The sequence below is a fragment of the Temnothorax nylanderi genome, unplaced genomic scaffold (genome assembly GCF_030848795.1).
Source record: "Temnothorax nylanderi isolate EJ_2023f unplaced genomic scaffold, tnyl_v1.0 TNYL_tig0124_pilon, whole genome shotgun sequence".
Classification (NCBI taxonomy): domain Eukaryota; kingdom Metazoa; phylum Arthropoda; class Insecta; order Hymenoptera; family Formicidae; genus Temnothorax; species Temnothorax nylanderi.
This window is the reverse complement of record NW_027249186.1, coordinates 515,218-528,626: the sequence shown is the minus strand read 5'-3', so window position 1 is coordinate 528,626 and position 13,409 is coordinate 515,218. Positions and strand designations below refer to the sequence as shown.

The window sequence follows — 13,409 nt, the reverse complement described above, 5'->3', positions numbered from 1 at the left end:
TGCTGCAAAGGCTATTTTATTATAGCATTTTATAATAAACTTAAGACGATTTTAAATATAACATTGTGTCAGGAATATTGTTCTTACAGTTTGCAATACGAGTAATCATTTCTGTATACTTCCTTATTAATAACGTTTTCTAATTCCTTATTTGCAATATTTATTCTTTATTTACTTATTAATGTAGAAATTGTTTTTTTATCATTAGTATATTATGTATTATATTTTTTTAATTAATTTGTGAGGTTTCGTATTATATTTACAAATTTTTTATTTTTGTTTGCATTTTTGTCACAAACTGTGACTAATGCTGCATTTAAATGTGGCGCCACATTTTGGATAAACATTTGATTGGCTGTCGTATTCTCCGGCCGCCATTATGCGCAATGTTACACCTGTCTTCTAACACCATGATTATAAGCGGCGCGTTATTTTCACAGAACGTTTAATAGCTTTGTCGCTCGATTACGTTGGAAATCGATTAATAAAGCGTATTCTCGCATCAGATTTTATATTATATTATATTTGTTTTTATAACAATTGCGATGCAAATTATAATTATATCGTGATATATGATTGGGTTTGAAAAGAAGATCGATAAATTTCAAAGGTCATTAGTTTTTTATTGACAACATGTTTTTATTGTAGAAAAACAAGAATTAATTAATGGAACTTATTAAAATTGCAAAAATAGTTCCTCGTAACGAGAGGAGGCTATATTATTGAACATTGATATGACAAATCTGGAGACTCTCTCTTCAAATGTTACTGAAACAGCTTTGACAACTTCCTTTGTATTTTGGGATACGACATCGTCAATAATTTTATGCAACTCGGCTAATTCTTTTTTGTCCTCAGTGAACTTATATTTGAATGATTTGATGTCACATTTGGTGGTTGCTTTCGACGCAAATATATATTTTTTGCCGTTTCTGGTTATCACTTTTAAGTCCAGGCCTACTTTCAATCCTACGTTATCTGCAAAAAATACATTCTAATAATAAAATAAAATAAATACTTTAAAAAAGTAATACTTTAAATTTTCTATACTAAAAGAAAAAAAAAGTTTTGTCTTCTCTCTAAACTTTCCTTTTATTTTAAAGTAAGATCGATTATTTTACCTGAAGTAATGTCAGCTGGCCCCTTATGAGCAACGGGCACCAACAGATGTATATCAAAATCATACGTGACGTTTACATAAACATGTCGTAATGAGAAATCAATATCGAAGTGGAGCTTTTCAATATCTGCATTAACCGAATTTACGACGAAATCACAAAATTCATATACTTTCGCATCTTTGAGATACAATTTAATATTATTTGCGTCAAAAATAACTATTTTGTCGAGAGTTAGTGGCTCGCCTGGTGGAATGTTCAATTCTGGAAATCCTGCGCAAACTTTATCTTTTACACTATCGATGCTGTTTGCAATGCATTCATTGTAGTTGGTGTCCTTGTGGCTACAGGCGTGAAGGTAGGAAGCTGCAGGATTTAAATCATTTTCTTTAACTTGCGACTTTAAATTAAACTGTTTACGATTGATTTATACATTGATAATAGATTTAAAATCTTGGACAAAATGTTTTCTTTTAATTTTATAATCTTTAAATTTTCAGCAAATATTTATTTAAAAATTTTTTTATTTAAGTTTACTTAAGGGGATGCTGGAGCCGCAGGCGAACTCGATCAGCGTCGATAAAGAAGTGCTCACCGACTATATCTGTCCTTGTATAGACAAGGATATAGACAAGGATAGCACCTAACCTTGCATCTTCCACTGGTCTAAGTAATATCTTTTTTTTAGGCTTCAAATCTTACTTCTAATTGCACGATATTATTCCTGACAGTTTTTTGTAGAGGGCTGCATCACTATTTTCTATAGAAAAACTGCAGAATTTTTGTATAAAGCAAATATTGTCGTCAGGTGAAGACAATATTTATAAAAATAAAATTTTTTTTTAGTTTATCAGAAAAAATCATGTACAGCCCTCTACATTTTTGTGCGTACTTTAATCGTGTAAAAGGATTTTCCATTCTGTTCAGCCAATTCAAAGATATTGCTTAGACCGATTATGCCTTGTCGCTGTCACTCCAGGATCCCCTTAAAACATATGTACGAAAAAAATTATATGTTGGTGCTTTTCGAAAGATTTTATACAAGCCAACTGATGCCTACTAAACGTCTCTAAAATAAATATAAATGAGAAGCACTCATAATATAACAAGCTTTATTTATGTGTAGAACAGAATAGTCCGTGAGTACATATATATAGCGATGGAAATAAGAACACATTTTTTTATTTACTTACGTAGTTTCGCTGTAACATGTGTTGTTATAAGTCCAAAAGCAAAAATTATGGCAAACATCTTCCAAACAAAAGAAATTTATAAACTTTTACTTTTAACAAAGTAAAGTAACGATATACACTATGTGTATATAAAAAACAGCAGTATGTCACCTCGAAAGCAACAAAGATTACTGATGAATCCACGTAAACTGATCAAGCTTATATATATTCGTGTTGCCTTTCACTTCCATTGAACATTGGACTGCCAGTTAATTTTGTCAGTGACATTGATCCTACAAATACGTCTACTTTGCATTTATAGGATTTTAGTAGATTCGCCGAATTAATGAATAGAGTATAAAAAAAATTTTTTTTTACGAAAGAATATAGTTTTATTCTAATAAAAATACATAAAACTATATTATTTTATTCAATTATTACATGTAATATTAAAGCTACATGTTTCCACGTGTACAAAATTTACTAGTTTGCAATTAATAAACATAATTTTTTTAAATTGTTTGTAACTGATCATTTATGCTTTGTATAAACAGTTTTGTATCCCTGTTAAATAAATGCTTAATTGTTAATGTAATAATTAGTAAATTTATTATTTCATTAAAATGCAGAATATATATATGATGTATTATTGAATTAAAAATAAAAAATTTCATTTACATAGAAATATACACATAGTAATATAATCTGCAATCTTTTCAAATCGTTAAATTTCTATTTGTCTTATTTACAATTTCTTTTTAGTATTCTTACAATAGACACACGCGATTAAATATCAAACATTTTATTAATCAGCTTGTTAATATCAGCTAATTACCGTCTCTGTAATATGTCAAAGAGAATAAGATTGTAGGAATAGAGGGAAAATCGATAACAGATAAGTAATTGATGTAATTATGAATTTGACTACATAAATTCCATATCAATGCTTAGTCTTATAATGCTAAAATAACTCGGTAACCTTGGCATTTTACAAAAATACTCTCTCACTGGTTCTCAGAATGTGCTATAAAAAGTTGTGCCATCTTTTTATTCTACAGTATAAATTAAAAAATCAATATTAAAAATTAACATACATTAAGCGTCTATTTTAAGAAGTGAGAGAAACCATTTGTATTTCGTGTATTTTCGTTTATTTAAGGCTTGAAGAATATGTGTTTCCTAAAAATTTAAATTTAAAAATACTAGTGAAATTACATGCCTCTAAAGAGATCAGCGCGCAAGTAAAAAATATAGTATGTAACGTATTTTCGATACAAATATATAAAAAAAACCTTAAATAAACATCTGGCCCTTAGATCGAATATAATTAATTTTTTTCTACTGTAAAGTTCCTATAACAAGTCATACATTTTCGGGAAAGAATTCTTCGTAATTAGATTGAGTTACAAACATAAATAAATTTTTATTTCGCCACTCAAATAATAAACAACAATGGGAATATTAATCGACTCTACTGGCCATTATAATCGCCAAGACAAAATACAACCACAATTTGGCTCGATTATCGTCAAGACGCTCTTTTAACCAATATAAGCTGATGTAATCTTTGATACTTATACAGGGTGTATCAGAATGTTTGGTACTTTTTTCATATTTAGATAGAGCGAGCCAAACTGAGTCGAAAAGTCATGTACCATTTTGCAATTTTCGCAATAGTTGATGAGTTATTAATGATTAAAAATCACCGTATTGGCCCGGCCCACCGCCAAATCCAAGCGCGCGGCGAGATGCGGCCGCCCCGCGGTCGGCGCTCGGGCAGTTGTTTACTTCAAGCGGCACGAGCGGCGCGTAACGCCGGGCCCCCGTCCTGAGCGATGATAGTTTCTCGCCTTTTTTAAATAGAAATAAAATTTTCTAACAACATAGAAAAATTTTTTGTGCGTACTTATGTACATACGTGTGTACATGCATACACAGTAAAATATCAATTGTACTGCTTAAAAAAGCGATTACTCAATTTACTTTTTTTCTGTTAGTAAGTAACGGTTGTCTTTAAGAAAGAATATTTTCTTGATAATAGTCTTAAAATGTACAAATTTTAGAAAGAGTCTTTATCATGTACTCGAAAGAAGAATTTATACTCCTTCAAAGAACATAATAAAATTTTATTAAAGAAAAGTCAAAATAATAAATAAAGTAATATGAGGACCCTCGAGATTAAAATAGGAGAAGTCAAGGCTATGAGGGTCAGACGCAGATCACAGTGCGTAATATCAGAAATAACTGACTTATTCGTCGTTTTAATACATTACATCGATCCGTACGTTTCGGCTCAGCTTTGAGCCATCTTCAGCGGTAGTTACAGAAGTTAAGTTACACGTTCTCCGTACCGTATGGTGAGTTTACTGATTCAAAGTATCAGAAACATAGACCAATTGATCCATATCTGTAAATTTGTTCAATTAATGTTGAGATATTAAAAAGATCTCTTAGGAAACTCACCATTCGGTCTGAAAAACGTGGAATACAGATAAAACGGTGAAAAGTAACTAAATTCATGTGAAACTCAGTATTTGGGGGATTTTGGGGTCGCTGATTACGAATCTGAACGTAAAATTGTGAAATTCAAAATGGCGGATGCAAATATGAGAAACGGACGAAAATTCCAGTAAATGATCTGAAAACTCTTACTGGAGGGTTTTTTGGGTCGCTGATCACGAATTTGTAGCTAATTTGTTAAAAAACAACAGAAAAACCGTGTTAATTAAAATTCTACTCTAGGAGATGAATTTCTACCACGTCCACGCCGTCATCTCTGGGTAACGCTAAGAGTAGAATTTCAATTAACACGGTTTTTCTGTTGTTTTTTAACAAATTAGCTACAAATTCGTGATCAGCGACCCAAAAAACCCTCCAGTAAGAGTTTTCAGATCATTTGAATTTCACAATTTTACGTTCAGATTCGTAATCAGCGACCCCAAAATCCCCCAAATACTGAGTTTCACATGAATTTAGTTACTTTTCACCGTTTTATCTGCCCATGTTGGATCTGAAATTTTGAATTTATCCCTTTAAGCAGCCATAACTATGACGCCATATTGAATTGCGCATATATGCCACACGCCTTTCGAAAGCTCTTTTCAAGACGAACATTTTCCGCCCTTAGTCATTAAAATCCGTCCATACCAATTTTGGACAGATGGGGGGTAAAAGTGACGTGGATTGTCCCATATATATATATATAATAACAGCTTATGACATAAAATTAGGAACAATAACAGTAATACTAATAGATTTATAACATCAAGTTATATATATATTGTATAATTGTATATGTGATTGTAGAATTCCAAAAGACATTCAGGTTAGAAAACTTTGGCTAGATCGCATTGGTTCAGCTATCGACAATGAATATGAATACCATCTTGCTCGTTTCGTCACCCGTCGTCGCCATCTTGGTTGGCAATTTTCGTCCCACGTCTCCGGCTTCACTACTCCTCTCTGACGCTCCATCCAGATATTCCTACATCTTGTCCTAAAATGACCCAAATTACCGACAATTGCAGTCAAAGCTCGTTCTTTGAAACGGCTTTATAGATCGCAAAATCCTTTTACAGGAGTAAAGTATAGGTACTAATGAAGAGTGGGATTATAAAAAATTAGTGATAATTGAAAAAAAATGTAAAAATGCTGTCACCTCATAACCTTATTTTCTAATATAAACAGTTGTATAAGTTATATGTACGAAATGAAATGTTCCCACTCTTCAGAATACGTGCACAAACAATAACGTACCTTTGAAATTGAGATTGAAAGCCTGGAAAAAAAATTAGAGCTTCGAAGAAATCGTGCATATTTTCCACAAAAATATACACGCAGGCTAGTAAGCAGAGATGGCGCAGCAATCGAAACAAGGACAGATGCCTCTCGTTAGACAAGGACAGATATAGATATATGACATTGAAAACAGGATTAGAAATGTTGACATTACCGACATCGAGGAAGTTCGACCTTCGCTTTAGGATCCCTTTAAAGGTGCGATTTCACGATGACGCTCGACGCTGGATTCGAGCGTCAAATCTGGTCACGTGATAGATTTCAGCCAATCCAGTGGTTAGGTTATATTTCGCGTCCCTCTGAATCTAATCACGTGACCAGATTTGACGCTCGAATCCAGCGTCGAGCGTCATCGTGAAATCGCACCTTAAAGGCCGTGGCTGCACCAGTTTCTGATTGGTCAAAGAAAATGACTACTGCGCATTCTTGGACTTGTTACACCTGTCTTCGTACATCATATGGTTTAACCTATTTAAAATTCACTCTTTTTTTCAATCAGCATTACAATTTAAAGTCGAGGTTTAATTAATATGAAAGTTTCGTTAAAAATGACAGATACTCGACAAATTTAATTACCAATTAAGGGTCGGCAGGAGACACGGTGGAGACCTCTGTCGGGTTGGTTTAGCTGCGACTCGCTGCGAGTCCGTATTTTATTTATTATAAATTTTTAAGAGCAAAAATGCAAAATCGGGCTCTTTACCTCCCTGCATTATTATATAAAAAGTATATAAAAAAAAATTCACGAATCTATGTAACTTATTTTATGAGAAATATGGATATTACGAATTACGGATTCGTACCGTAGGGGAGTCGACCCCTTAAGGGTCGACAGGAGTAACACCAGTGATCGGCAAAAATTCTGTTTTTAGTAATGATATCGGCGGTTATTTGTAATTAATCAAAAATAATAAAAATTTTAATGTTTTTAATTTTAATTAACAAAAAATTGGTAATTAATAAAATACTAAGCTCTAAATTTAAAAAAATTATTAATTAATTGAAAATGTAATACTCCGTTTGAAAAATTTATAAATAATCAGAAATATATTGCTTATAATTTAAAAATTGGCAATTATATAAAATAAATTGTCAATTTTTAAAAAAATTAGGGGAGACCGGGGCTAAACCGCCAGTTTTTTTTCGGTGCTGATTTTTAACAAGAAAATAAATAATTTTAGTTAAATGTGGTATACCACTGTAAAGAGTGAACCTTTAGCTACAAAATTTATACAGGAAATTTTTATCTATGTTGCTTTGTTTAACCGGTATAGAGCAAAAACGACAACGGTGGAAAAATTAAAATCTCAAAAATGCCGGGGTCGAACCGCCACCCCCCCGGGGCTAATCCGCCACACTGCATTTTCAATACATATACGTACATCTAATCCTGAAAAATGATAGGATACATTTTAATAATTGTTTTTTAAGAGAAAAATATAAAAATTTATTTAAAATTTTTATGCAAAACATTATTAAAAAATAATTGTTTTACCTATTCCATAAAACAATTTAGGCACGTGAATACAGAGGTTAACCAAATCGTAAACTCCCCAACGGCACGTCACATTGTCAACGCGGGCAACCACGGGGAATACGCGTGACGGCGTTCCGGTGCCATAGGATCAGCGCGGACCCTCGAGCAACCTAACCAAGCCGCGTTTCTCGTGGGGGAGCGATAAATAGCGACAGGGGGGTTAGAAAAGCTCGCGGTGGAGCGCGACCATTTTACCGACTCGACGGCGTCCTCGCGCCGATTCCTCGACGCGCCGACGACGACGACGACGACGGCCACGACCACCACGACGACGACGGCCACGACCACCACGACGACAACGGCCACGACCACCACGACGACGACGACGACGATGACCACCACGACGACGACGACGACGACGACGACGACGATGACCACCACTGACACCACCACCACTACAACGGCGGCGACAATGACGCCGAGACGATGCGGCGAACGCTGGACGATGCGGTCGCACGCGCGACTGTCACTGACACAACGACCAACAACGACGATTTACCGCGGCCGGGAGTCGGGACGATCTACAGCGCGCGCGGTATGTCAACTCTTGCGCGGAAATCGCGGGATCTCAGAGCCGTGCCGTGCCTCGCCGTACCTCGCCGACGTGCCGTGAGCGTGAGCAATCTCGAAAACAACGGTCCGCCATCTTCGGTCGGCCAAAACACCCGTTTTGCGATGATACGTGCGTACCATTTCCCTCCTACACAAACTGACGCACGTGCAAGGGAAGACAGAATCACGCTCGAGGGAAACCTAACCTGAAATCGCCGTGAACTGCAGTCGTGCGCCCGGCGCACCACAGTGGAGAGACTGGCGGACCAGCCCCGGGTGCTTACTGGCGGATAAGCCCCAAACATAAGTTTCAGGTTTGATCGCCCACGAAATATTAGACATCAACGATAATGAAAAAACTACACTGGATTCGTGTTCAGCATGCATTACTCTTTATAATCACGTACCTCGAGATTTGGAGAGCAAACATTATTGCAGATATTACAAAATTTCCACGCGCAGAAAATTTCACTTTCACCTTCCGAAAACACGTTTGCCCTCGTAAAAATCATAACACGGCAGGTAACCTGCCGAAACTCCGTTGGTCACATGGGTACTATAAGCAGCGTTTACAATGTTAATAGCGAGTTCGCACAATATACAGGTTCCGAGATATTTGATTTGGCGGTTCAACCCCGTTGGCGGTTTAGCCCCGGTCTCCCCTACTTATTTGGGAAAAAATATTTTTAATTTTTTGAAAAATTAGTAATTTTTAAAAAGTAAATTATTTGATAATTATTAGAAAATATATTTGAGAGATGAGAGATGAGAGAAGAGAGAGATGAGAGATGATAAATAATCTTGATTGAAAACTTCTTGGAGAATAAATACGCTGTATCTGCTGATACGTTTATACAATAGAGGAAAGTCCCCTATTATGAGATAGGATCCTAATATGGTAGCACTGCACTGCAGCGTCACCCGAACCGTTGAACACGAGGCTATTCGCACGACGCACGCTTGGCTTTCTACTCTGTATTTAGTTAAATTTTTTGGTTTTTTGTTAGTATTTTTTAAGTATACAAATACAAATTTACATCATGAGTGAAGACAAAGTGAATCGTGATCGAAAAGGAACCAAACAAAGCAGCGGATATGAAAAAAGACCAAAAGCATCAAGTAAACGACCGTTAAACCGTTTTGAATTGGAGACGGAGGATACGTATGTTAGTACATCTGCAAAAAAATTACAACAATCTGCTAAAGAATACAACATTGAAGTAGATGCTACTGTTGGCTACCGCTTAATAAACTTTATTGCAGTTTTTAGTGCTATTTCGAATGTTGTTGTGTGCAAACAGTGCAAATCGAATGTAAAATTCACAGAAAGTGGAAAACGCGGCTTAGGTTTCAAAATAATCATTTCCTGTGATAACTGCGACAAAACGGAGGTGCCAAATTGCCCATATATCAAGAACAGCTACGAAATCAATCGCAGAATTATTCTTGCAATGCGGTTGCTTGGAATTGGACTGAATGGAATACTGAAGTTTTGCGCATTTATGGATTTACCACGGCCAATTTTTTATTCATTTTACGATAAAATACTTAATACGATTTCTATTGGAACAAAAGCTGTTTGCACAAAATCTATGAAAAATGCAGTTGAAAAAGAAAAAACATTATCAATTGAAAAAGGAAAAACACACGGAATAACTGTATCTGGCGATGGAACGTGGCGCAAACGCGGATTTTCTTCGTTATTCGGTTTAGTTTCTCTGATTGGCTGGTATAGCGGAAAAGTAGTCGATATTGTAGTAAAATCCAAATACTGCAAGCAGTGTGAATATTGGGAAAAAAAATCTGGCACTACAGAATATTCAGAATGGCTTCAAACTCACGCAAGCGAGTGTAATGCAAATCATGAGGAATCAGCCGGTAAAATGGAAGTCGACGCAGTAATCGAAATGTTTCAGCGCTCTGAAGAATTATATCAAGTGAAATATGCTGACTACATTGGAGATGGCGATTCCAAAACATTTAAAGGTATTTTAGATTCTGAGCCGTATGAAAATTTTAATGTCCTAAAAAAGGAATGCATAGATCACGTGCAAAAGCGTATGGGAACTCGTTTACGCAATTTAAAAAAAGTTAAAAAAGGCTTAGGGGAAAAAGGAAAATTAACCGGAAAATTAATCGACGAATTATCGATTTATTATGGTCTGGCGATACGTCGAAATCACGATTCGGTAGAAAAAATGCGGAACGACATATGGGCAACGTTGTATCACAAAATTTCTACGGACGAAGAGCAGCAGCACGAAAGATGTCCGCCCGGTGAAGATTCGTGGTGCTCGTGGCAGCGAATGAAAGCCGCTAATACCTTGGAAGAACATCATCATAAACCACCTCTTTCCCCAGAAGTATTCGAAGCCATTAAGCCAATCTACGTGGACTTAAGCAGTGACGATCTTCTCACTCGCTGCATAGGTGGCTATACTCAAAATAGCAACGAGAGTTTCAACTCAACAGTCTGGGCGATGGCTCCTAAAACGCATTCAAGTGGCAAGAAAGTTTTGGATATTGTCACACATATTGCTGTCTGCGTGTACAACGATGGAATGTTATCCATAATGGAAATTATGCAAGTTTTGGGCATTCAAATTGGATTAAACTGCTACAATTTCTGCACCGAAGCCGACGCACGCCGCGTATCACTGGCTGAATTATCATTGTCTGACGCAGCAAAAACAGCTAGGCGGGCCGCACAATCGAGCAGAAAGGAACAAGAACAAGAAAACATCAATTTGGAAGGCCAATTGTATGGCGCAGGCATTGCAGATTAAAGGTATATCAAAAAATTCTATGATTTTATCATAGGTAAAACTTTAAACGCGTTTTTCTCAAAACTACTTTTTTTGAGCTGGCCGGAAACGTAACTCACTCAAATCTTTACCGATTTACTTGAAATTTTAACAATACCTTCTAAATATCATTATCTAGAGAAAGACGTACGGATTTTTTTTTATGTTGCATATTTCTTTAGTTATTAACAATTTAGTACCTATTATTTTAGGCAAAAATTTTAAGTTTTTTTCAAATGTCCGCCATTTTTGCAAAAAGTGATATAAAAAAATTTCCATACGTCTTTTTTTAGCTTTTTATATGTAAAAATAAAAAACTTTGGGTTTTTGTTCCAGGATGAAAATTGTAGCAGAAATCTTTCCGGCCGCGGAGCGCTTTCCACCAGCAAAGGTTCCCGTCACGCAGCTGTGCAACTGCCATTTTTTTTTTAATAACGTTCAAAAAATTATTTTATACTCTTGAAAGTATAGGTAATAGAGACCTATAAACATATTTGTCATTTCTTTTATACTTTTCCCGAAAAAAATTCTTGAAATTAGGTTATTTTTCGACGCTCTACAGTGGCGTTACCCCTTAATATATAAGTAATAGTTAATAAATTATTCTTGTAAGTCAAATATGTACACATTTATTGCCGTGTTGACTGATTTAATGATAACTGTGTGATAATATAAATATAATTTTTTAATCATTGACTTCGCTTTATTTAGTACTTCTGAATATAAAATTGAAACTTCGAATACATTCATAAATTTACAAAAATTTTATGTTATATGCACACTCAAAGGGAAGGAAAATTTAAGAACAACAGCTTTATACTCATTAATATAATCTAATAAATATCGACTAGGTTAATTAATAGATATATTTTCTCACAATCTTCACGATTATTTTTTTAGTTGTTCAAAGAATGTTGGCATTCTTAAAACAATTTTTCGCTTTATCATTAATGTGTAAAATAAGTGTAATCAAGAACTTTATGATGTTCTCTTCGTCTTGTCTAGTATCTCTGATTGTAATATTGTCAGTTACCTCATATGTTCATGCTTGTTTTTGCCAAAACAACTTGTTTCAGAGTCAAGGATAAAAAATTATTTTTATTTAATTGTTAATTTTCTGAAAAATTAGAAAATATTTTTATTTAATTATTAATTTTTTGAAAAATTAGAAATTATTTTTATTTAATTACTAGCTGGTTACCCGGGCTTCGCCCCGGAGAACATATGTAATAAGACACACAAATAGTCCTCTCTCTCTCTCTCTCTCTCTCTCTCTCTCTCTCTCTCTCTCTCTCTCTCTCTCTCTCTCTCTCTCTCTCTCTCTCTCTCTCTCTCTCTCTCTCTCTCTCTCTCTCTCTCTCTCTCTCTCTCTCTCTCTCTCTCTCTCTCTCTCTCTCTCTCTCTCTCTCTCTCTCTCTCTCTCTCTCTCTCTCTCTCTCTCTCTCTCTCTCTCTCTCCCCCTCCCTCCCTCTCCCTCTCTCTCTCCCTCTCTCTCTCTCCCTCTCTCTCTCTCTCTCCCTCTCTCTCTCCCTCTCTCTCTCTCTCTCTCTCTCTCTCTCTCTCTCTCTCTCTCTCTCTCTCCCTCTCTCTCTCTCCCTCTCTCTCTCCCTCTATCCCTACTTCATGTATAATTCTTTGAAATTCAATCAATTATTTCCCAAAAAATTGGAAAAATTATAAAAACCGGTTTCCAAAAAGATCAATAACAAAAATAGTACACTTTATAGCACTCCCCGGAAAATTCTACCCCTGTTTAATCTATAATTCTTTGAGATTCGGTCAATTATTTCCCGAAAAATTAGAAGAATTGGAAAAACCGGTTTCCAGAAAATCGGTAACAAAAAACTATACACATAGTGGCACTCCCCGGAAAATTCTACCCCTATTTCATATACTTTTGGTAGAAATTTGATCTATAATTCTTTGAGATTCGGTCAATTATTTCTCAAAAAATTAGAAAAATTAAAAAAACCGGTTTCCAGGAAATCGGTAACAAAAAACTATACACTCTGTAACACTCCCCGGGAAATTCTACCCCTATTTCATATACTTTTGGTAAAAATTCGGTCGAATAGTTCAAGAGTGTATAAAGGACATACATACATACATACATTCATTTTTATATATATAGATTTATTTTTAAAAAATTAGTTTTAATTCTCGATTTATTATTAAATTTTCTAAGAATTAAAAAATAATGTTAAACATTAATAATTTTTGTAAAAATAATCTTTTTTTAAAATTAATTACAAATTGTTAGGTAAATAAAAATAAGTTGAAAAAAATTTTTATTTTTTTGGCAATTAATATTGTATTTTGGCTTATTAATGATTGCTTTGACATTAAAAAATAAATAATGAAAATTTTTTTTTTTGCCGATCACTGAGTAACACTACCGACCTCTGTCGGGTTGCTTAGCTGCGAGTCC

The 13,409-nt window shown here is 34.9% G+C and overlaps 1 protein-coding gene and 1 long non-coding RNA gene across 2 annotated transcripts; one reads left to right on the top strand and one right to left on the bottom strand.

Annotated features, from left to right (window-relative positions):
* Positions 1–5,545: 5,545 nt before the first annotated feature.
* Positions 5,546–6,783, bottom strand: LOC139776655 (uncharacterized). The gene is made up of 2 exons (XR_011719138.1): positions 6,243–6,783; positions 5,546–6,131 (listed from the first exon to the last, which is right to left on the bottom strand). It is a non-coding gene; the product is annotated as an uncharacterized lncRNA (long non-coding RNA).
* Positions 6,784–7,421: 638 nt separating this feature from the next.
* LOC139776643 (uncharacterized) lies at positions 7,422–11,677 on the top strand. The gene is made up of 2 exons (XM_071713468.1): positions 7,422–10,965; positions 11,318–11,677. The coding sequence occupies exon 1, from the start codon at positions 9,218–9,220 to the stop codon at positions 10,961–10,963; it is 1,746 nt and encodes a 581-aa protein (XP_071569569.1). The 5' UTR covers positions 7,422–9,217; the 3' UTR covers positions 10,964–10,965; positions 11,318–11,677.
* The last annotated feature ends 1,732 nt before the right edge of the window (positions 11,678–13,409 follow it).

Bases quoted from the DNA above. Each gene is read 5' to 3' on its own strand.
- LOC139776643 (XM_071713468.1), top strand. From the start codon at position 9,218: ATGAGTGAAGACAAAGTGAATCGTGATCGAAAAGGAACCAAACAAAGC.